General features: G+C 62.7%; 1 protein-coding gene across 1 annotated transcript; it reads left to right on the top strand.

Annotated features, from left to right (window-relative positions):
- Window positions 1–23,878, top strand: COL2A1 (collagen type II alpha 1 chain; the record flags this gene model as incomplete). The annotated part of the gene is made up of 54 exons (XM_084277206.1): window positions 1–88; window positions 4,245–4,445; window positions 6,334–6,350; window positions 6,611–6,643; window positions 6,776–6,808; window positions 6,930–6,983; window positions 7,100–7,201; window positions 7,312–7,389; window positions 7,674–7,718; window positions 7,813–7,866; window positions 7,974–8,027; window positions 8,182–8,235; window positions 8,337–8,390; window positions 8,484–8,537; window positions 8,672–8,716; window positions 9,506–9,559; window positions 9,691–9,735; window positions 9,848–9,901; window positions 10,035–10,133; window positions 10,298–10,342; window positions 11,288–11,386; window positions 12,172–12,225; window positions 12,713–12,820; window positions 12,927–12,980; window positions 13,076–13,174; window positions 13,932–13,985; window positions 14,084–14,182; window positions 14,280–14,333; window positions 14,486–14,539; window positions 14,777–14,830; window positions 14,968–15,021; window positions 15,137–15,181; window positions 15,475–15,573; window positions 15,676–15,783; window positions 15,869–15,922; window positions 16,219–16,272; window positions 16,405–16,458; window positions 16,548–16,601; window positions 16,724–16,831; window positions 16,962–17,015; window positions 17,099–17,152; window positions 17,952–18,113; window positions 18,217–18,324; window positions 18,706–18,813; window positions 18,957–19,010; window positions 19,100–19,207; window positions 19,317–19,370; window positions 19,469–19,576; window positions 19,721–19,774; window positions 19,872–19,979; window positions 20,074–20,365; window positions 20,997–21,184; window positions 22,333–22,575; window positions 23,732–23,878. The coding sequence occupies 54 exons, from the start codon at window positions 1–3 to the stop codon at window positions 23,876–23,878; spliced, it is 4,464 nt and encodes a 1,487-aa protein (XP_084133332.1).
- Window positions 23,879–24,049: the final 171 nt, after the last annotated feature.

Genomic DNA, 24,049 nt, shown 5'->3' with positions numbered 1-24,049 from the left:
ATGCCCGGCCGCCGCCCGCTGCCCTCCGCAGCCTTCCTCCTCCTCCTCCTCTTCCTCAGCCGCAGCGCAGCGCAGGACCGGGACCTCCGTGAGTAGCCGGGATGAAAGGGGGGGGGTGGGGGGTGGGGTGTTTTTTTTGGGGGGGGGGGGGGGCTGGGGGACAGCGTGGCACTTGGGGAGTGGGGGGGGGGGGGCGCAGAGCGCAAGGGGAGTGGGGGAGGATTTTGGGGGGGTGGGAGAGGTTTGGGGGGGTGGAGAGGGTTAGAGGGGGTCTTTTTGGGGGGTCTTTGGGGGGGATGGGGAGGGTTGGGGGGGGGAAGTTGGGGGGGATGTGGAGTTTAAGGGGGGGGAGTTTGGGATGAATGGGGAAAGTTGGAGAAGAGTTTGGGGGGTGGTTTTGGGAGGGGGTGAGAGTGTGGGGATACTGGGACCGGTGTGGGGACACTGGGGAGACACTGGGGACACTGGGGAGACACTGGGGATACTGGGGACAGGTTTAAGGATGGGGGGGGAAACAGGTTGGAGGGGGCACAACAGCGAGGGATTGCTGGGACTGGTATGGGGACACTGGGGAGACTGGGGAGACTGGGGAGATACTAGGGACACTGGGGAGATACTGGGGACACTGGGGAGACACTGGGGACAGGTTTAAGGATGGGGGGGGAAACAGGTTGGGGGGGGCACAATAGCGAGGGGATACTGGGACTGGTATGGGGACACTGGGGACACTGGGGAGACACTGGGGAGATACTGGGGAGACTGGGGAGACACTGGGGACAGGTTTAAGGATGGGGGGGAAACAGGTTGGAGGGGGGGGCACAACAGCGTGGGGATACTGGGACCGATGTGGGGACACTGGGGAGACTGGGGAGACACTGGGGAGACTGGGGAGATACTGTGGACACTGGGGAGATACTGGGGAGAGGTTTGAGGATGGGGGAGGAAACAGGTTGGAGGGGGGGGGCACAACCGCGAGGGGATACTGGGACCGGTATGGGGACACTGGGGAGACTGGGGAGACACTGGGGAGACTGGGGAGATACTGGGGAGACTGGGGAGATACTGGGGACAGGTTTGAGGATGGGGGGGGCAGCTTGGGGGGGCAGGGGCACAACAGTGTGGCGATACTGGGACCAGTATGGGGACACTGGGGACACTGGGGACAGGTTTGAGGATGGTGGGGGGGAGATTTGAGGAGGGGGGAAGCTTGGGGGGGCACAACAGTGTGAGGACATTGGGACCAGTCTGGGGACACTGGGAGATACTGGGGAGACTGGGGGGACACTGGGGACACTGGGGAGATACTGGGGAGACTGGGGACAGGTTTGAGGATGGGGGGGGCAGCTTGGAGGGAGAAGCAGATTTGGGGGGGGGGAGGGCACGACAGCGTGGGGACACTGGAACCAGTCTGGGAACACTGGGGCTGGTCTGGGGACACTGGGAGATACTGGGGACAGGTTTGGGGGGCGCAGTGGGTGACCCTGGGGAACAGGCAGGGGAAGGTGGGGGGGTTTGGGGGGGCAGATGGACAGTGGGGTTCAGTGGGGAGGACACAGCAGGGGACAGTCTGGGGGGGCACAGCAGGGGACAGTCTGGGGGAGACCCGGGGGGCAGCCTGGGGATTGGCAGGGGGGGTCCAGCTGGGGACACAGGGTGCAGCTGGGGACAGGGGGTTGGGGGTGGGGGGGGTCCTGGGGGTGCTGGGCCACATCCTGGGGGCTGTGGGGACTGGCCTGGGGACCCCAGGGCATCACCTGGGGACCCTGTGTCATGGTTTGGGGACACTGGGGGACAACGGGGACCCTGGGCCACATCCTGGGGACCCCCAGTGCCACCTCCTTGGGACCACTGGAGGAGCCCATCCCTGGGGGCCACCAGGGCATCTCCTTGGGGACACCTGTGTCCCATCCCAGGGGACACTGGGTGACGCACTGGGGACACTGGGGGACATCCCAGGATCCCTGGGGACACTGGGGGACATCCCAGGGTTGGGGGGGGGGACACACACCAGCTCACCTCCTTGGGGACACATCCTGGGGACCCTGGGGGACACCAGGGCATCTCCTTGGGAACACCTGTGTCCCACCCCAGGGGGACACCCAGTCACCTCCTTGGGGACACATCTCAGGGACCCCTCTGGGGACCCCGGGGTGCAGCCTGGGGACCCCATCCTCCCCCCTCCCCCCCATATCCTGGGGACACCGAGGATGCTGCCCCCACCCCAAACCCACCCACCCACTGGAGCTTCGTGGGCTGTGGGGACACACTGAGCGTCCCCAAGGGAGGGGGGACACCCAGCACCCAAGGGAGGGGGAAACACCCAGGATTTGGGGATGGGGGGCACACAGAGCACCCCTTGCTTCACGCTGGAAACCCCTTGCTGCCCCATGACCCCCCCCCCCCAAGAGATTTTGGGGGGGGAGATGTCACCCCCCCCATGATGCTGGATCCCATCTCAGTGATGGATCCATCCCATGGGTCACCCCACTCCCACCCCCCTTCCCATGGGATCAAGGGAGGAAAGATGGGATTGGAAGTGGGGGGGGGGGGGGGAACCCCCCCAAATCTCTTGGGGGGGATAAGCTTCCTCATCACCCCCCCCCCCAAATCTCTTTGGGGGTGTCACCCCCCCATGATGATGGATCCGGTCCCAGTGATGGATCCATCCCATGGGCCACCTGCTTCCAACCCCCTTCCCATGGGATTGATGGAGGGAAGATGGGATTTGAGGGGGGGGGAACCTTCCCAATGCTGCCCCCACCCCCAAATCTCTTTGGGGGTGTCACCCCCCCTCCCCCCCATGATGCTGGATCCCATCTCAGTGATGGATCCCATCCCAGTGATGGATGATGGGTCCATCCCACCCCACTTCCAACCCCCTTCCCATGGGATTGATGGAGGAAAAGTGGGATTGGGGGGGTGGGGGATATAACCTTCCCTATCCTTGCCCCCCATCCCCCAAAATCTCATTGGGGGGTGTATGGGGTGTCACCCCCCCCATGATGCTGGATCCCATCCCAGTGATGTATCCATCCCACCCCACTTCCAACCCCCTTCCCACTGGATCAATGGAGGGAAGATGGGATTTTGGGGGGGGGAAGGTGTGATATAAACTTCCCTATGCCCCCCCAAATTCTCTTGGGGGGGGTAACCTTCCCCATCACCCCAGCCATGGTTCTGGATCCCATCCCAGTGCTGGATCCATCCCACTTCCACTCCCCTTCCCACTGGACCAACAGAGCATCAGTGGGATTGGGGGTGGGGGAACCTTCCCTATACCCCCCCCCAAAATTTCTTGGGGGGATAACCTTCCCCATACCCCCCCCAAAAATCTCTTTGGGGGTGTCACCCCCCTATGATGATGGATCCATCCCATGGGTCACCCCACTCCCACCCCCCTTCCCATGGGATCAAGGGAGGAAAGATGGGATTGGAAGTGTGTGTGGGGGTGGAAACCTTCCCCATGCCCCCCCCAAATCTCTTGGGGGGGATAACCTTCCCCATCACCCCCCCAAAAATCTCTTTAGGGGGGTGTCACCCCCCCATGATGATGGATCCAGTCCCAGTGATGCATCCATCCCATGGGCCACCTGGTTCCAACCCCCTTCCCATGGGATTGATGGAGGGAAGATGGGATTTGGGGGGGGGGGGGGGGGGAACCTTCCCAATACCCCCCCCAAATCTCTTTGGGGGTGTCACCCCCCTGTGATGCTGGATCCCATCTCAGTGATGGATCCATCCCATGGGCCACCTGCTTCCAACCCCCTTCCCATGGGATTGATGGAGGGAAGATGGGATTTGAGGGGGGGGGAAACCTTCCCAATACCCCCCCCCAAATCTCTTGGGGGGGCTCACCTTCCCCATCACCCCCCCCCAAAATCTCTTTGGGGGGTATCACCCCCCTATGATGCTGGATCCCATCCCAGTGATGGATCCATCCCATGGGCCACCTGCTTCCAACCCCCTTCCCATGGGATTGATGGATTGAAGATGGCATTTGAGGGGGGGATAACCTTCCCCATCACCCCCCCCCAAAATCTCTTTGGGGGGTATCACCCCCCTATGATGCTGGATCCCATCCCAGTGATGGATCCATCCCACAGCTCACCCCACTCCCACCCCTCATCCCACTGGGGACCACCAGTGGGATTGGGGATGGGGGGAGGATGATGCGGGGGGTGGGATAACCTTCCCTATCCCCCCCTCCTCGCCTTCCCCACCCCCTCCCCCGCATCTCCCCGCAGCCGAGGCAGGCAGCTGCCTGCAGGAGGGTCGGACCTATCGCGACAAGGACGTGTGGAAGCCGGAGCCCTGCCGGATCTGCGTGTGCGACACGGGGACCGTCCTGTGCGATGACATCGTCTGCGAGGAGCTGCGGGACTGCCCCAGCCCCGAGATCCCCTTCGGAGAGTGCTGCCCCGTCTGCCCCCCCGGCCAGCACAGCGGTTGGGGCCCTTCCTTGCCCCCCACCCCCCCCTAAAAACCATCCCCCCCTCCCCACACCTCTCCCCGCCCTCTAAATAGGGGAAGGTGGTGATGGGGCTTTGGGATGATGGGAGCATCCCAGGGATACAGGCAATATGGGAGCAAGGGGGGGTCCCTGGTTCACATCATCCCAGAAGAGGGGGGCGGGGGTGTTGGGATTTGGGGGGATTTAGGGATTTGGGGGGGTAAAGTTGAGATTTGGAGGGGGGAGGGGTGAGATTTGGGGAGGGATGTTGGGATTTGGGGGGATTTAGGGATTTGGGGTGGGGTAAAGTTGAGATTTGGAGGGGGGAGGGGTGAGATTTGGGGGGGGATGTTGGGATTTGGGGGGATTTAGGGATCTGGGGGGGTAAAGTTGAGATTTGGGGGGGTGTTGAGATTTGGGGGGGATGTTGGGATTTGGGGGGGATTTAGGGATTTGGGGTGGGGTAAAGTTGAGACTTAGGGGGGGTTGAGATTTGGGGGGATGTTGGGATTTGGGGGGGATTTAGGGATTTGGGGGGGTAAAGTTGAGCTTTGGGGGAGGGAGGTGAGATTTTGGGGGGATGTTGGGATTTGGGGGGATTTAGGGATTTGAGGGGGTAAAGTTGAGATTTGGGGGGGTGTTGAGATTTGGGGGGGATGTTGGGATTTGGGGGGATTTAGGGATTTGAGGGGGTAAAGTTGAGATTTTGGGGGGGGTGAGATTTGGGGGGATGTTGGGATTGGGGGGCGATTTGGAGGGAGTTTGGGGGGATGTGGGGATTTGGGGGGATGTTGGGATTTAGGGGGGATTTAGGGGGGATGTTGGGATTTAGGGGGGATTTAGGGATCTGGGGGGGTAAAGTTGAGATTTGGGGGGGGTTGAGATTTTTGGGGGATGTTGGGATTTGGAGGGGGAGGATTTAGGGATTTGGGGGGGTAAAGTTGAGATTTAGGGGAGGATGTTGAGATTTGGGGGGAATGTTGGGATTTTGGGGGGGGATTTAGGGGTTGGTGGGTAAAGTTGAGATTTTGGGGGGGATGTTGGGATTTGGGGGGGATTTGGGGGATAATGTTAGGATTTGGAGAGGGATGTTGAGATTTGGGGGGGATGTTAGGATTTGGGGGGAGGATTTAGGGATTTGGGGGGGAGATGTTGAGATTTGGGGGGGGATGTTGGGATTTGGGGGGGTAAAGTTGGGATCTGGGGAGGAATTTTGGGATTTGGGGGGTAACATTGAGATTTTGGGGGGGGATTTTAGGGAGGGATTTTGGGATTTGGGGGGAATTTAGGGGGGATGTTGGGATTTGGGGGGTAATGTTGGGATTGGGGGGGGATTTGGGGGGTTTTAATGGGAAGATGGGTTTATTGGGGGGGTTTTCTAGGGAATGGGGGGGGTGTATAACACCCCCCCTGACAACAGGCAGCTTAAAGGGAGGATTAAATGGGGTACCCCCCCCCCAAATTGTGATACTTCACATGGGATGATGGGAACCCCCCCCTTGGGAAGGGATGTGACCCCCCCACTGGGGATCCCCACCTTCCTTCCCCCCCCCCCCAATTGCCTATGTTATCCCATCCTGCCCCCCCCCAGGGTGATGGGGGGGTTGAGCATCCACCCATCCATCACCCCCCCCCCAATTGCATGCTGAACCCCGCTTTGCCCCCCCCCCCAAAACCCAACACCCCGCTTCGGGGGAGCCCCCTGCGCTCCTGTGCCCCCCGGTTTGGCCCCACAGCCCCCCCACACCCCCCAGGAGCATCACCCCCCCCCCCCAGCTGGGGGCTGGAGGCACCTCGTCTGTCTGTCTGTCTGTCTGTGTCCCCCCCACCCCCCAAATTGTGCCCCCCCCACTAATTTCTCCTCATTTCTCTTTCCCCAACAGGGCAACCCGGCCCCAAGGTGAGTCTGGGGGTTGTGACCCCCCCACCGTGAGACCAAATTGGGGGGGGGGACCCCAAAATGAGGGGGGGGTGAACTCAAGGCAGGACCCTCAGTATCCATATGGGGCAAGAGGCTCCATAGGGGTTGGGGTCCCCCTTATTTTGGGGGGGGGGGGGGGGTGGGCATCACTTTAGGGGGGTGGGATATCACCTTGTGGGGGGGGGTGTGGGAATTTTGGGGTGCCCCCCCCTTGGCTCACCCCACCCTTTGCTTTGCAGGGACAGAAGGGGGAACCCGGTGACATCAAAGATGTAAGTACCCTAAACATGGGGTGGGGGGTGATGGGACCCCCCAAAAATCACAGGGATGATTTGGGGGGGGTCCCTCCTTTAGCTGTACCCATCTCACCCCCCCCTCTTCTTTATCTTCCCCCCCCCCCACAGGTTGTAGGACCCCGAGGGCCTCCGGGACCACAGGTGGGAGCGTGTTCCTGAGGGCACATTGCTGGAATATTTGGGAGAGGGAAGGAGAGGGGGGGTTGAAGGGGGATGGGGGGGGATTACTGACACCCCCCCCCCTCCTCATTTCCCCCCTCAGGGCCCGGCAGGTGAACAGGGACAACGAGGGGACCGTGGTGAGAAAGGAGAGAAGGTACCACCAACCAACCCCCCCTCCCCCAATTAACTCCCCACCCCATTACCAGTGGGGTGCTGCAGAGAACTGACACACTCACTGCACTGATGACCCCCCCCCTTCCTCCTCCTCAGGGTGCTCCTGGCCCCAGAGGTAGGGATGGAGAACCTGGAACCCCTGGAAACCCTGGACCCCCCGGACCCCCTGGTCCCCCTGGTCCCCCTGGCCTCGGTGGGGTGAGTATTTGGGGGGGTGGGGGGTGGGAACAGAAGGGGGGGGTGGGGTATTTTTGGGGGGGGGGTGCTGGGGTGCTCAGCCCCCTCCCTCTCCCCCCCCTCCCTTGCAGAACTTCGCAGCACAGATGGCAGGGGGCTTCGATGAGAAGGCTGGAGGAGCCCAGATGGGCGTCATGCAGGGACCCATGGTAAGGGACCCCCCCCCCCCAAAACCGAGACACCCCCCCCCCCCCCCCAGGACCCCCCCCCAAAACCGAGACACCCCCCCTGGGGATTGGGATCTCCCCCCCACACTGAGATTCCCCCCCATCCCTGGGGATACCTCATCCCATCCCTGCTCACAGCATCCCTGCATCACCCACAGCGGGGACCCCTCCCCAATTGGGGGTACCCCCTTGGTTTGGGGGGGGGGGGTGCACCCCCCCACCTTGTGACACTTATCCCCCCCTCCCTCCTTTCCTCCTCCTCCCAGGGCCCCATGGGACCCCGTGGCCCTCCTGGACCTTCTGGTGCTCCTGTAAGTACCCCCCCTACCCCTCCCCAACACCCCCCCCCAGATTTGGGGGTCCCCAGGTGGACACCCCCCCCCTGACACCCCCTCTCCCTTCCAGGGTCCCCAAGGATTTCAAGGCAACCCTGGAGAGCCTGGAGAGCCTGGCGCTGCTGTGAGTGACCCCCCCAAAACCCCCCCAACCCCTTACCCCCCCCACCCCCCCAAAGGGGACGTACCCCTCACCCCTCCCTCTCTGACCCCCCCCCTCTTTTCTTTTAGGGTCCGATGGGTCCTCGGGGACCCCCAGGACCCCCTGGGAAACCTGGTGATGATGTGAGTGTGTCACGTGTGTCCCCTCACCCCCACCCCCCCCCATCTGAGAACGGGCAGCTCGTTACACCAGTGGCCTTGAGAACAGGCAACTCATCACACCAATGACCTTGATTTTAAAATCCTCCCCCCCCCCCCAACCCCAAAATCTCTGCAGGGTGAGACTGGCAAACCTGGGAAATCTGGAGAGCGTGGCCCCCCTGGCCCCCAGGTGAGGCAGCACCCCCCCCCCGACCCCCCCCAAAGGATGGGGGACCCCCCCTGTCCCCCCCAAAACACCCCTCATCCCCCTCTCTCTCCTCTCCTTCACAGGGTGCTCGAGGCTTCCCCGGGACCCCTGGGCTCCCTGGAGTGAAAGGACACAGGGTAAGTGCCCCCCCCCAAACTCCCACACCCCCCTCCACCCCCCCAGTGCCCCCCAAATCCCCCCCCAACCCCCCAAAATCTCTCTGTCCCCAGGGTTACCCCGGGTTGGATGGCACCAAAGGAGAAGCAGGAGCTCCCGGAGCCAAGGTAGGGGCTGGGTGCCCATCGCTGGGGTGTCGGGGCTGGTGGGGTGCCCAGCACCGGGGTGTTGGGGTGCTGCACCCCCTCACCCCCCCCCAGGGGACTCACCACACCCCATCCCCCCACCCATTTCCCCATAGGGAGAATCTGGGTCCCCTGGAGAGAACGGATCACCTGGACCTATGGTGAGTGTTTGGGGGGGACAGGGGAAACTGAGGCACGAGGGAGTGGGTGTGGGGGGGTCTTTGGGGGGACATGGGGAAACTGAGGCACAAGGGAGTGGGGGGGACGACTTTAAGGGGGGACATGGGGAAACTGAGGCATGAGAAGGGTGTGGGGGGTGTGGGGGTCTTTGGGGTGGGACAAGGGGAAACTGAGGCACGAGGGAGTGGGGGTGGGGGGGACTTTGGGGGGGGACTTGGGGAAACTGAGGCACAAGGGAGTGGGTGTGGGGGGGGACATGGGGAAACTGAGGCACAAGGGAGTGGGGGGACGACTTTAAGGGGGGACATGGGGAAACTGAGGCATGAGATGGGTGTGGGTGTGGGGGGTCTTTGGGGGGACATGGGGAAACTGAGGCACAAGGGAGTGGGTGTGGGGGGAACTTTGGGGGGGGCATGGGGAAACTGAGGCACGAGATGGGTGTGGGTGTGGAGGGACTTTGGGGGGGACATGGGGAAACTGAGGCACAAGGGAGTGGGTGTGGGGGGGTCTTGGGGGGGACTTGGGTAAACTGAGGCACAAGGGAGTAGGTTTGGGGGGGTCTTGGTGAGGGACTTGGGGAAACTGGGGCATGAGAAGGGTGGGGGGTGTCTTTGGGCTGGGAACTGGGGAAACTGAGGCACGAGATGGATGTGGGTGTGTATGGGGGGGGTCTTTGGGGTGGGACAAGGGGAAACAGGGGGTGCATCTGTGGGGGCACCACCGACCCTGACCCCCCCACCCCCCCACCCCGTGTGTCCCCCCCACCCCAGGGTCCCCGCGGGCTGCCCGGCGAGCGAGGACGTCCCGGCCCCTCGGGCGCTGCGGTGAGTGTGGCCCCTGTTGGGGGCCCCCCCCATGGCGGGGGGGCTGCTGTTGCTGGGAGGGGGTGTCCCCCCCCCAGTGCCCCCCAAAACCACCGTGTCCCCCCTAAACCCCCCCCTCCCCCCCACTCCAGGGTGCTCGTGGTAACGACGGTCTCCCCGGCCCGGCTGGACCCCCTGTAAGTAAAGTGCTCCCCAGCCCCTCTGTCACTCCAGGGGGGGGTTTTGGGGTCCCCTGGGACCCCCCCCAAAACCTGGCCAGACCCCTCACTCTCTTTTCCCCCCTCTAAGGGACCCGTTGGACCAGCTGGAGCCCCCGGCTTCCCCGGCGCCCCCGGCTCCAAGGTAAGAGGGGTGCAGCCAGGTGAGGGGAAACTGAGGCACGGGTGGTGCTGGGGGAAACTGAGGCACGGGTGGTGCTGGCTCTGTGCTCCCCCTTACCCCCACCCCCACCCCATCTTCCCCCCCCTCTCCCCAGGGTGAAGCTGGTCCCACCGGCGCACGAGGTCCTGAGGGTGCCCAGGGTCCCCGCGGTGAATCCGGCACCCCCGGCTCTCCCGGCCCCGCCGGCGCACCCGTAGGTGACATCACTCTGTGTCCCCCCCCTCCCTGTCCCCCTCCCCACCCCCCAGCAGTGTCCCCCCCTGTCCCCTGGCCTGCCAGCCAGGGGGGGAAGGGGCTGCGCTCTGGGAGGTGGTGGGGAAACTGAGGCACGGGGGGCTCAGGGCTGTCTGCTCGTAGGGCAACCCCGGCACTGACGGCATCCCCGGCGCCAAGGGCTCGGCTGTGAGTATGGGGGGACTGGGGGGTGTTGGGAGGGACTGGGAGGGGTGCTGGGGAATGTGGGGTGCTGGGGGGGGATGGAGGGTTCTGGGGGACACTGGAGGATGGATGGTGGGAGGTGCTGGGAGGTACTGGGGGGGGTGCTGAGGAATGTGGGGTGCTGGGGGATGTGGGGGTGCTGGGAGGTACTGGGGGGTACTGGTGGGGAATGTGGGGTGCTGGGGGGGGATGGAGGGTTCTGGGGGACACTGGAGGATGGATGGTGGGGGGGTGCTGGGAGGTACTGGGGGGTACTGGTGGGGAATGTGGGGTGCTGGGGGGGGGATGGAGGGTTCTGGGGGACACTGGAGGATGGATGGTGGGGGGGTGCTGGGAGGTACTGGGGGGTACTGGTGGGGAATGTGGGGTGCTGGGGGGGGATGGAGGGTTCTGGGGGACACTGGAGGATGGATGGTGGGGGGGTGCTGGGAGGTACTGGGGGGTACTGGTGGGGAATGTGGGGTGCTGGGGGATGTGGGGGTGCTGGGAGGTACTGGGGGATGCTGGGGGACATGGGGGGATGTGGGGTGCTGGGGGGTGGGGGGAAGCTGGGCAATGTGGGGTGCTGGGAGGTGCTGGGGGATGCTGGGGGACACTGGGGCTGGTGGGGTTGGGGGCTGGTGGGGGATGTGGGGGGCTGGTGGGGGATGTGGGGCGCTGGGAGGTACTGGGGGATGCTGGGGGACACTGGGGCTGGTGAGTTTGGGGGCTGGTGGGGGGAAGCTGGGGAATGTGGGGTGCTGGGAGGTACTGGGAGGTACTGGGGGATGCTGGGGGACACTGAGGATGGGGGGGTTGGGGGCTGGAGGGGGATGTGGGGCGCTGGGTGCCGCAGGGACGCGGGGGGAGGCCCCAGGTTGGGGGGGCACAGCTGTGGGGTGCCCCCCCGACGGCGCTGGCTGCCCGCAGGGAGCCCCCGGCATCGCTGGTGCTCCAGGCTTCCCCGGCCCCCGCGGCCCCCCCGGACCCCAGGGAGCCACCGGCCCGCTGGGCCCCAAGGGACAGACGGTGAGAGACCCCCCAGCCCCCCGAGAGGGGCCGCGGCCGGGACCCCCCAACGGGTGACGCCTGGGTCACCGGGGGGGATGGGGATGGGGTGGGACAGGGATGAGGGTGGGGGAGGAGTGAGGGGGTGGGAAGGAAGATGGGGCTGAGCACAGGGGTGAGGATGAGGATGGGGACAGGGATGAAGATAAGGACAGGGATGAGGATGGGGATGAGGATGAGGATGGGGACAGGGATGAAGATGAAGATGATGACAGGGATGAAGATGGGGACAGGGCTGAGGATGAGGATGGGGACAAGGATGAGGATGAAGATGAGGATGAGGATGAAGATGAGGATGGGGCCAGGGCTGAGGATGAAGATGAGGATGAGGATGAAGATGAGGATGAGGATGAAGATGAGGATGGGGCAAGGGGGTGAGGATGAAGATGAGGATGAGGATGAAGATGAGGATGGGGCAAGGGGGTGAGGATGAAGATGAGGATGAATATGAGGATGGGGCCAGGGCTGAGGATGAGGATGAAGATGAGGATGGGGCCAGGGATGAGGATGAAGATGAGGATGAGGATGAAGATGAAGATGGGGTGGGGGTGAGGATGAGGATGAGGATGAGGATGAAGATGAGTATGGGGCCAGGGGTGAGGATGAAAATGAGGATGGGGCCAGGGCTGAGGATGAGGATGAGGCCAGGGCTGAGGATGAGGATGAAGATGGGACCGGGGCTGAGGATGAGGATGGGGCCAGGGCTGAGGCTGAGGAGAGGTGCCACCATCCCCCTCTCCCCGCAGGGAGAACCCGGCATCGCAGGATTCAAGGGTGAACAGGGCCCCAAGGGCGAGACGGTGAGTTTGGGGGGGTGGGGGGGCCACATCCAACCCCCCCCCCCCGCCAGCACGACCCCCCTTTGGCTTGTTGGGTGGGGGGTTGGTCAGGTCTCCCCCTCCCACATCCCCTCTCTCCCCATCCAGAGCCGCAGCGGCTCGTTGGCGGCAGCAAACGAACCTCTTCCCCTAACGAGGCCCCTCGAGGGGCAGCGTCCCCCCCTCCCCCGGGTTTGGGGGGGTGGGGGGGGGACCAACAATAGCCTCTGTGTTCGTGCCCCCCCCCCCCTTCTCCGGGGCCATTCCCCCCTCGGTTCATTAAGCAGCCTCAATGCTCTGGTGGGATCCCCGCCGCGGCGGCCGCCCGGCTCCGGCGCCAACGGGACACGTGGCATGGCGGGGGGCTTGAAGACCCCCCCCTCCCACCCTTCCTCCACCCCCCCCATTCCCTTCCCAGGGGATTAGGGAGGAAGGTGACCCCTTTTTTTTTCCTCCTCCTCTTCCTCAGGGACCTGCAGGACCCCAAGGTGCCCCTGGGCCAGCTGGTGAGGAAGGCAAGAGAGGCGCCCGTGGTGAACCCGGCGCTGCTGGACCTGTGGGACCACCTGGAGAGAGGGTGTGTGACCCCCCCCAGACCCCTCCAATGGGGTGCTGGACCCCAAAACCTTCCTCTTCCTCTTCACCCCCCCCCAAAATTCACTCATCCTCCTCTTCCTCCACAGGGTGCTCCTGGCAATCGCGGCTTCCCCGGGCAGGATGGGCTGGCTGGACCTAAGGTGGGGATGTTGGGGTGATGGGGAGGGGGTCAGAGGGGTAAGACCCCCCTAAACCTCCCCATATTCACCCCTTTTCCCCCCCCCAACACACACAGGGTGCTCCAGGCGAGCGTGGCCCCGCTGGCCTGGCGGGTCCCAAGGGTGCTACTGGTGACCCCGGGCGCCCCGGAGAGCCCGGACTGCCCGGAGCCAGGGTAAGAGCTTTGGGGGGGTGGGTGCTGCACCCCCATGGGGGGCAGAGCAGGGTGGGAGAGGGGGTCCCTGGTGAGATTTGGGGGGAGCTCGGCCTGGGCAGGGTGATGTGGGGATGGGGGTGATACTGGGAGGACCTGCTGGGGTCCACAGGGAGGGTCTTTGGGTGATTTGAGGGGGGTCACCAAGATGGACTTGGGGTCCACAAGGTGCTTTTGGGGTCCATAAGGTGCTCTTGGGGTCACCAAGGTGGATTTAGGGTCCATAGGATGTTCTTGGGGGGGTCACCAAAATGGATTTGAGGTCCATAAGGTGTTTTTGAGGTCCACAAGGTGCTTTTGGGGGGTCACCAAGATGCATTTGGGGTCCACAAGGTTCTTATGGGGTCACTAATCTGGATTTGGGGGTCCATAAGGTGCTTTTTGGGGTCACCAAGCTGGATTTGGGGTCCACAAGGTTCTTATGGGGTCACTAAGATGGATTTGTGGGTCCATAAGGTGCTTTTGGGGGTCACTAATCTGGATTTGGGGGTCCATAAGGTGCTTTTGGGGGGTCACCAAGCTGGATTTGGGGTTAGCCAAGACACCCTTTGGTGCTGAGCTGCTCATTTGGGGGGGGTGTCAAAGGCACTTTTGGGGGTGAAGATGCTCTGTGGGCCTGGGGTCGGGTGCACCCCTGCGAGTCCCAGGTGGGGGGGCAGGGTGGGGTGTGTGGTGACCCCTCACCTCCCCCCCAAATCTCTTCCCCCCCCCTCCACAGGGGCTCACGGGCCGCCCAGGCGACGCTGGTCCTCAAGGCAAAGTCGGCCCAACCGTAAGTGATGCTCTGGGGTGGGGGTGGGGGTGTTCAGTGTGGAGGGGTCCCCACTAATGTGTGTCCCCCCCCACCCCACCCCAAAATCTTCCCCACAGGGTGCTCCGGGTGAGGATGGGCGCCCTGGCCCCCCCGGCCCCCAGGGTGCTCGTGGCCAGCCTGGTGTGATGGGGTTCCCTGGTCCCAAAGGTGCCAATGTGAGTATCACCCCCACACACACCCCACACCCCCAAAAACTGGGGCTGGGACCCCCCCATGGAGCCCATCACCGTGGCCTCTCTCCTCCCTCTTTAGGGTGAAGCTGGAAAAGCTGGTGAGAAAGGACTCCCTGGAGCTCCAGGGCTGAGGGTGAGCTGTTCCCCCCCCCCCCCAAAACACCAGCCTCCCCCCAGATCTTGGGGTTCCTCCTGCACCTCAATCCCCTGAGTGGGGAAACTGAGGCACGGGGGGGGTCTGGAGCATCACTCCTGGAGCTCAGGGGTGGGGTTTCTCCTCCATAGGGTCTCCCTGGGAAGGATGGTGAGACAGGAGCTGCTGGCCCCCCCGGACCTGCCGTGAGTGTCCCCACCTGAGATTTTGGGGGGGGGGTGTGTGAGGGGATGGGGGGGGGGTGAGGGTTTGGAGTCCACCCACATCCAGGCAAAGGATGGAGCTTCTGTGCTGTCTGGCTCTTGTGATGTGGGGCTGTGTGAGGTTTTTGGGGTCCCCTTGATTCCCAGAATGTGGGGGGGGGGTGAAGGGTGAACCCCCCTGGGAGGTTTTGGGGTGCTTCAGCATCACCCATCCCACAGGGTCCTGCTGGTGAGAGGGGAGAACAAGGAGCCCCCGGACCCTCTGGCTTCCAGGTGAGTGGAAGGAAGGGAGAGGGGGCTAAAATTGGGGTGCCAGGGTAGGGGTGGAGTCACCCCTATCCTTGGAGGGGGGGGGGTCTCACTGCTGCTGTGCTCACTGATTTCCCCCCCCCCACCCCAACCCAACCCAGGGGCTTCCCGGGCCACCAGGTCCCCCCGGAGAGAGCGGCAAACCCGGAGATCAGGTGAGACCCCCACTTTTCCCTCCTCTTGGGGAACCCCTGGCTGCAAAGTTGGGGGGTGGGAGGGATAAGACCCCCCCCCTGGAACTGCCCCCCAACTCTTTTTCCCTGGTCACAGGGTGTTCCTGGAGAAGCTGGTGCCCCCGGTCTTGTTGGTCCCAGAGTAAGTAGCATGTATCCCCCCCTTCTCCCCCAAAATAAGGGGGACATGATGCCTCACCCCATCCCATGGGGGGGTTTTTGGGGGGCTCAAGGGGGTTGGTGGAGCCCATCTGACTCCACCCAGGGCCATCGGCTCCCCCAGTCCTGGTGGCTCCTCCATCCCACCCATCCCTTTCGGTGGTGATGGGTGCTCTGGCCAGCCTGGTCCTTGGGGACGTGGGTGTTAAAGGACATGGGTGACCCTCACCGTGGCCTCGTGGCTTCTCCCCCACCTCTGGTCCTCCCCCACCCCAGGGTGAACGTGGCTTCCCTGGTGAACGTGGCTCTCCTGGTGCACAAGGTTTGCAAGGACCCCGCGGGCTCCCCGGCACACCGGGCACCGACGGACCCAAGGTGGGTGCTAAGGGTGTGTGTGGGGGGGGACAAGGGGTGGGTGTATGGGGTTTTTGGGGGGGGGAACAGCACCCCAAAACCCACACCCTCATTCCCTTGTAGGGTGCCACTGGACCAGCTGGCCCCAACGGTGCCCAAGGCCCCCCAGGGCTGCAGGGGATGCCCGGTGAGAGAGGAGCAGCCGGTATCGCCGGTCCCAAGGGAGACAGGGTAAGTGAGGGGGGTGGCTGGAGGTGTCTTGAGTGGTGTCAGGTCTCAGCTCAAGCTTAACTCTGCTTCTGCCTCAATCCCATAGGGAGATGTGGGAGAGAAAGGGCCAGAAGGAGCCCCCGGGAAGGACGGCGCACGAGTGAGTGGGACGGGGTGATGGGTGCAGCAGGGTGGCTGGGGAGGGGGGAGGGTGGGATGGTGGGTGGTGGGTGGGATGGTGGGTGTGGGGTGGCTGGGGAGGGGTGAGGATGGGATGGTGGGTGGGGGGTGGCTGGTGAGGGGTGAGGGTGGGATGGTGGGTGGGGGGTGGCTGGGGAGGGGTGAGGATAGGATGGTGGGTGGGGGGTGGCTGGGGAGGGGTGAGGGTGGGATGGTGGGTGGGGGATGCTCACGGTGGCCTCATCCTCATCTGTGTCCCCCTGTCCCCCCTCACAGGGTCTGACAGGTCCCATCGGCCCCCCCGGCCCCGCTGGCCCCAATGGCGAGAAGGTGAGAGCCCAGCCAGCCCCCCCAGACCCCAACTGAGGGGTGACCCATCCGCTCCCCCCCATAACTCCCCAACCAAGGGGTGACCCAGCCACTCCCCCCATACCCCATAACTCCCCCTCTTTTCTTTCCCAGGGTGAATCCGGCCCCCCTGGTCCATCCGGCGCCGCTGGTGCCCGTGGTGCCCCTGTGAGTCCCAACACCCCCCCAAAACAGCATCACCTGGCTCCCCCCTGTGTGTCCCCCCCCCATTTACCCCCCATCTCCCCCCTCCCCAGGGTGAGCGTGGTGAGCCCGGTGCCCCCGGTCCCGCTGGATTTGCTGGTCCCCCGGTGAGTATTCGGCCCCCTTCCGCCTGGTGTGGGCACAGGGGTGGCTGAACCCCCCTCCCTCATGGCAGCTGAACCCCACTTTTGGTGGCTGAACCCCACTCATGGTGGCTGCACCCCCCCAGGGTGCTGATGGGCAACCAGGAGCCAAAGGAGAACAAGGAGAACCCGGGCAGAAGGGTGATGCTGGAGCTCCCGGTCCACAAGGTCCCTCTGGTGCACCTGGCCCACAGGTGGGTACAGCTGGGGCACCCCAAAATGAGGGTCAGACCCCCCCCCCACAGGGGTCCCATTCTCCCCCATCCCAGTATGTTTTCCCCCCTGTCCCAGTATGTTTCTAACTAGTTTTCCTTCTCTCCACAGGGTCCAACTGGTGTAACTGGTCCCAAAGGAGCCCGAGGTGCCCAGGGCCCCCCTGTGAGTATGGGGGGCTGTGGGTGGGGGTGCTTGTGGGGTGCATGGTGCAGCGTCTGAGCCACCTTCCTCCTCTCCTTCCCCAGGGAGCCACTGGATTCCCTGGAGCTGCTGGACGTGTTGGACCACCTGGCCCTAATGTGAGTTGGGGGGGCAGCTGGGATCACTTGGGGGGCAGCTGGGATCGCTCAGGGGGCAGCTGGGATCACTTGGGGGGGCAGCAGGGATCACTTGGGCACATCCAGGACCATTTAGGGGTCAGGTGGGGGATGACTGGGAGCATCTGGGATCACTTGGGAGGCAACTGGGATAACTTGGGGGGCAGCTGAGATCACTTGGGGGGCAGCTGAGATCACTTGGGCACATCCAGGACCATTTGGGGGTCAGTTGGGATGACTGGGAGCATCTGGGATGCTTTGGGGGGCAGCAGGGATTGCTCAGGGGGCAGCTGGGCTCATTTGGTGGGCAGCAGGGATCACTTGGGGGGGCAGCAAGGATCACTTGGGTGCATCCAGGACCATTTAGGGGTCAGGTGGGATGACTGGGAGCATCCAGAATCATCTGGGGGGCATTCAGGACCATTTAGGGGTCAGTTGGGATGACTGGGAGCATCTGGGATGCTTTGGGGAGCAGCAGGGATTGCTCAGGGGGCAGCTGGGCTCATTTGGGGGGCAGCAAGGATCACTTGGGGGGCAGCAAGGATCACTTGGGCGCATCCAGGACCATTTAGGGGTCAGGTGGGATAACTGGGAGCATCCAGGATCATCTGGGGGGCATCCAGGACCATTTGGGGGGCATCCAGGCAGCTCCTCAGCCCCCCAGGAAGGAGCTTTTTGAGGGTCTCCAGGCGCAGAGGCGAGCTGGTGGTGCTGGGATTTGGGGGATGTAGGTGGAGAAGCCGCCTCTGCTCCCCCCCAACCCCATCTCCTCCCCCCACAGGGTAACCCAGGCCCCCCTGGCCCCCCTGGATCTGCTGGCAAGGATGGGCCCAAGGGTGCTCGTGGTGACGCCGGACCCCCGGGCCGTGCCGGTGACCCCGGTCTCCAAGGCCCTGCCGGTCCCCCCGGGGAGAAAGGTGAACCTGGAGAGGATGGGCCTGCGGTACGTGGGGGCTTTCTGGGGGGGGAACACCTCTTTCCATGCTCTGCCCCCACCCTACCTGGTCTAACCCCCCCCCCTTGCACCCCTCTTTGCCTCCCCATAGGGTCCTGACGGCCCCCCTGGCCCCCAAGGTCTGGCAGGACAACGTGGCATCGTGGGGCTGCCCGGGCAGCGTGGTGAGAGGGGCTTCCCCGGGCTGCCAGGGCCATCGGTGAGTTGTGACCCCCCCCCTCCCCAAAACCAGGCTCAGCCCCCTTTTTAGGGGGGGTCTCAAGATCTGGCAGAGACTTCCTGACCTCAGCATCATCAGTTTGGGTGCTCTGAAGCCTGAGTAGGGTGGGCAGAGGGTGCTGAAGCCCTGGGGGGCTGTAAGAAGTTGGGGGGGGGGGGTCACCAACCCCCTCTGAGCCAGCTGGAGCACCCCAGGGACCCCCATTCTGGGTGGGGGGTGCAGTGCCAGTATGGTAGAACCGAGATGTATTTGGTTGGGGGGTGACAGCCTTAAACTGGGGGAGGAGCAGGGTGAGGGGATGGGCTCACACCCCTTGTATCATGGATTAATTTTGGGTGCTCCCCCCACCCCCTCATTTAGGGAGAACCTGGGAAACAAGGAGCACCTGGATCTGCTGGGGACCGCGGCCCCCCCGGCCCTGTGGGTCCCCCTGGTCTGACTGGTCCTGCTGGTGAACCTGGACGTGAGGTGAGTGGGTGCAAAAGGGTGGGGGGGTGACACCCCTATAACCCCAAACACAGCCCATCCCATGGCTGGAGAACCCCCCTCCCCATACATTCTGGAAGCTTCTCCCCCTGCTCCATCCTTTACTCCTCCTCTCCTCTTCCCAGGGTAACCCCGGCTCCGACGGCCCCCCTGGCAGAGACGGTGCAGCTGGGGTGAAGGTGAGTTTACCCCCCCCAACCCCAACGTACCCCCACCTTGATCCAGCCCAAACTCCTCCAGCTCTGAGCACTCCCTTGTCCTGGCACAGGGTGATCGTGGTGAGACCGGTCCCGTCGGCGCTCCCGGTGCTCCCGGTGCTCCTGGTGCTCCTGGTCCGGTTGGTCCCACTGGGAAACAAGGAGACAGAGGAGAGGCGGTGAGTTTGTGGGAGAGGGGGTGAGGTCTGGGATTTGGGGAGGGGGGATTGGGGTGAAGGGAGCACCCCTGGCACCCCGTGCAGCGATGACTTGACTCTCTGTCCCCAGGGTGCACAAGGTCCCATGGGTCCCTCCGGTCCTGCTGGCGCTCGAGGAATGCCGGTGAGTGGCGGCTGGGGTCCCACCCTGCAGTGGGTGGGTGGGTGGGTGGGGGATGTTTGCCACCTTGAGTCTGACTTGTCTCTTTGTCCCCCTTCTAGGGTCCCCAAGGACCCCGTGGTGACAAGGGTGAGACAGGAGAGGCTGGAGAGAGGGGGCTGAAGGGTCACCGCGGCTTCACCGGGCTCCAGGGGCTCCCCGGCCCACCCGTAAGTGTTGGGAGAAGAGGGGTCAGATGTGGCTCTTTTGGGGTGGTGGAGGCAACAGATGGAGCCCTGAGGCCCTGCAGAAGCTGAGAACACCCCAAAAACTGGATGAGGAGCCCTAACCATCCCTCCCTGCTTCTCCCTCAGGGTCCTTCTGGAGACCAGGGTGCTGCTGGTCCCGCCGGTCCCTCCGGTCCCAGGGTAAGTCCTGCTAACAGCTCCCCAGCCTCTTCCCTGCTGTGGGGTCTCAGATCAACCTGACCCATTCCCCCCCCATGATTTGGGGGGTCTCTCCCAGGGTCCCCCTGGCCCTGTTGGCCCCTCTGGCAAAGATGGCTCCAACGGTATGCCTGGCCCCATCGGTCCCCCCGGGCCCCGCGGCCGGAGCGGCGAACCAGGTCCCGCGGTGAGTAGATTAAAGCTCCACAGGGAAAGGGGATGCTCCCCTCTTCCCAGAGCATCCCAGCAGGATCACCTGGTGTCCTTCCTTCCTTCCTTAGGGTCCTCCTGGAAATCCAGGTCCCCCAGGTCCTCCTGGTCCTCCCGGTACCGGTATCGACATGTCGGCTTTCGCCGGGCTGGGTCAGACCGAGAAGGGTCCCGACCCCATCCGGTACATGAGGGCGGATGAGGCGGCCGGCGGCGCCCTGCGGCAACACGACGTGGAGGTGGACGCCACCCTCAAGTCCCTCAACAACCAGATCGAGAGCATCCGCAGCCCTGAGGGCTCCAAGAAGAACCCAGCCAGGACCTGTCGCGACATCAAGCTCTGCCATCCCGAGTGGAAGAGCGGTACGAGCCTCCAGCCCCTTCCTCCTGCCTTCCAGAACCTTCTCCTCCACCATACTTGGTGCTCTGTCCTCCAAAACCTCCCCCTCACACCCTCCAGAACCTTCTCCTCCATCATACTTGATGCTCCAGCCTCTAAAACCTCCCCCTCACCCCCCCTCCAGAACCTTCTCCTCCACCATACTGGGTGCTCTGCCCTCCAAAACCTCACCCTTACAACCCTCCAGAACCTTCTCCTCCACCACACTGGGTGCTCTGCCCTCCAAAACCTCACCCTTACAACCCTCCAGAACCTCCTCCTCCACCATACTGGGTGCTCTGTCCTCCAAAACACACTCCAGAACCTTCTCCTCCATCATACTTGATGCTCCAGCCTCTAAAACCTCCCCCTCACACCCCTCCAGAACCTTCTCCTCCACCACACTTGATGCTCCAGCCTCCAAAACCTCCCCCTCACACCCCTCCAGAACCTTCTCCTCCACCACACTTGATGCTCTGTCCTCCAAAACACCCTCCAGAACCTTCTCCTCCACCACACTTGGTGCTCTGTCCTCCAAAACACCCTCCAGAACCTTCTCCTCCACCACACTTGATGCTCCAGCCTCCAAAACCTCCCCCTCACACCCCACTACAGGTGACTACTGGATCGACCCCAACCAAGGCTGCACCTTGGATGCCATCAAAGTCTTCTGCAACATGGAGACGGGCGAGACCTGCGTCTACCCCAACCCCAGCAGCATCCCCAGGAAGAACTGGTGGACCAGTAAGACCAAAGAGAAGAAGCACGTCTGGTTCGCAGAGACCATCAACGGCGGTTTCCACGTAAGGGGGGGTCCCTGGGTGGGTGCTGCACGCTGGGAACAGGAAGGGTGAGGGGTTTTGGGGTGTCCTTCCTTGGGGCGAGGGGTGTTGGGGTCTCCTTCCTCGGGGTGAGGGTTGTTGGGGGCATCCTTCCTTGGGGTAAGGGGTCTTGGGACTCTCCTTCCTCGGGGTGAGGGGTCCTGGGGAGGTCCTTCCTCAGGGTAAGGGGTCTTGGGGAGGTCCTTCCTCGGGGTGAGGGGTCTTGGGGAGGTCCTTCCTCGGGGTGAGGTCCTTTCTCTGGGTGAGGGGTCTTGGGGAGGTCCTTCCTCTGGGTGAGGTCCTTCCTCTGGGTAAGGGGTCTTGGGGAGGTCCTTCCTCTGGGTGAGGGGTCTTGGGACGGTCCTTCCTCTAGGTGAGGGGTCCTGGGGAGGTTCTTCCTCAGGGTAAGAGGGTCTTGGGGAGGTCCTTCCTCGGGGTGAGGGGTCTTGGGGAGGTCCTTCCTCGGGGTGAGGGGTCTTGGGGAGGTCCTTCCTCGGGGTGAGGGGTCTTGGGGAGGTCCTTCCTCTAGGTGAGGGGTCTTGGGGAGGTCCTTCCTCTGGGTGAGGTCCTTCCTCAGGGTGAGGAGTCTTGGGGAGGTCCTTCCTCAGGGTGAGGTCCTTCCTCAGGGTGAGGGGTCTTGGGGAGGTCCTTCCTCAGGGTGAGGTCCTTCCTCAGGGTGAGGGGTCCTGGGGAGGTCCTTCCTCAGGGTGAGGGGTCTTGGGGAGGTCCTTCCTCTGGGTGAGGGGTCTTGGGGAGGTCCTTCCTCAGGGTGAGGGGTCTTGGGGAGGTCCTTCCTCTGGGTGAGGGGTCTTGGGACTCTCCTTCCTTGGGGTTAGTGTTGTGGGGACGTCCTTCCTCAGGGTGAGGGTTATTTGGGACCTCCTTCCTCAAGGTGAGGGGTCTTGAAACTCTCTTTCCTTGGGGTGAGGGGTCTTGGGGGGGGTCCCCTTCCTCATTGATGGACATCTCCAAGGGGTGGGATTCCTAGGGGATCACAGGCAAAGCTTAGAGTTGGGTCTGTTGGGCTGAGATTTTTACCTAGGACCCCCAAAAAAATATGGAAACCCCCTCAAAAAGGGAACTGTGGCAACACCTGAAGGTTTTAACATCCCTCCTCCTCCTCCCTCCAGTTTAGCTACGGCGATGAAGACCTGTCTCCCAACACTGCCAGCATCCAGATGACCTTCCTGAGGCTCCTGTCCACTGAAGGCTCCCAGAACGTCACCTACCACTGCAAGAACAGCGTTGCCTACATGGATGAGGAGACGGGCAGCCTGAGGAAGGCCATCCTCATCCAAGGCTCCAACGACGTGGAGATCAGGGCTGAGGGCAACAGCAGGTTCACCTACAGCGTCCTGGAGGACGGTTGCACGGTGAGTCTGGGGGTGAAAGAAGGGAGTTCAAGCCCCTGAGGTTGGTGTTCGTGTTTGGGTGGGGGTGAGGAACTTCTAAAACCCGTCCTTCCCCCTCTCCTGAACACCTAAAACCCTCCTTCCCCCCTCCTGAACACCCAAAACCCTCCTTTCCCCTCTCCTGAACACCCAAAACCCTCCTTTCCCCTCTCCTGAACATCCAAAACCCTCCTTCCCCCTCTCCTGAACACCTAAAACCCTCCTTCCCCCCTCCTGAACACCCAAAACCCTCCTTTCCCCTCTCCTGAACACCCAAAACCCTCCTTTCCCCTCTCCTGAACATCCAAAACCCTCCTTCCCCCTCTCCTGAACATCCAAAACCCTCCTTCCCCCTCTCCTGAACACCTAAAACCCTCCTTCCCCCTCTCCTGAACACCTAAAACCCTCCTTCCCCCTCTCCTGAACACCTAAAACCATCCTTCCCTCTCCTGAACACCTAAAACCCTCCTTCCCCCATCCTCAACACCCAAAACCTGTCCTTCCCCCATCCTGAACACCCAAAACCCATCCTTCCCCCGTCCTCAACACCTAAAACCATCCTTCCCCTTCTCTTGAACATCCAAAACCCATCCTTCCCCCATCCTGAACATCTCAAAACCACCCTTCCCTCTCCTGAACACCTAAAAACCATCCTTCCCTCTCCTGAACACCTAAACCCCATCTTTCCCCCTCTCCTGAACATCCAAAACCCATCTTTCCCCCTCCTGAACATCCAAAACCCATCCTTCCCTCATCCTGAACATCCAAAACCCATCTTTCCCCCATCCTGAACATCTCAAACCCACCCTTTCCTCTCCTGAACATCTCAAAACCATCCTTCCCTCTCCTGAACACCTAAAACCCATCCTTCCCCCATCCTGAACATCTCAAACCCACCCTTCCCTCTCCTGAACATCTCAAATCATCCTTCCCTCTCCTGAACACCTAAAACCCATCCTTCCCCCATCCTCAACACCTAAAACCCATCCTTCCCCCTCTCCTGAACATCTCAAAACCCATCCTTCCCTCTCATGAACATCTCAAAACCATCCTTCCCTCTCCTGAACATGTCAAACCCACCCTTCCCTCTCCTGAACACCTCAAAACCATCCTCCCCCCCCCTTGTTTTCTCCCCCAGAAACACACTGGGAAATGGGGCAAGACAGTGATCGAGTACCGGTCGCAGAAGACCTCGCGCCTGCCCATTGTAGATATTGCACCTATGGACATTGGTGGAGCTGACCAGGAGTTTGGAGTGGATCTTGGCCCTGTTTGCTTCTTGTAAATTGTTTTTTTTATTTGTGGTGTGTTGTTGTTGGGTGTTGTTTTTGGTGTGGTTTTTGTTTTGTTTTTAAAAGAAAAGAACACAACCCAATCCCCTCCCCCAGCCCAATATCAAAGAAAACTCTAAACACACACCCCCCTCCCCCCCAAATCTTCTACAAACCCCCCCAAA

The sequence above is a fragment of the Gallinula chloropus genome (genome assembly GCF_964237585.1).
Source record: "Gallinula chloropus genome assembly, chromosome: 31".
Lineage (NCBI taxonomy): Eukaryota > Metazoa > Chordata > Aves > Gruiformes > Rallidae > Gallinula > Gallinula chloropus.
This window is presented reverse-complemented; position numbering and strand designations above follow the sequence as displayed.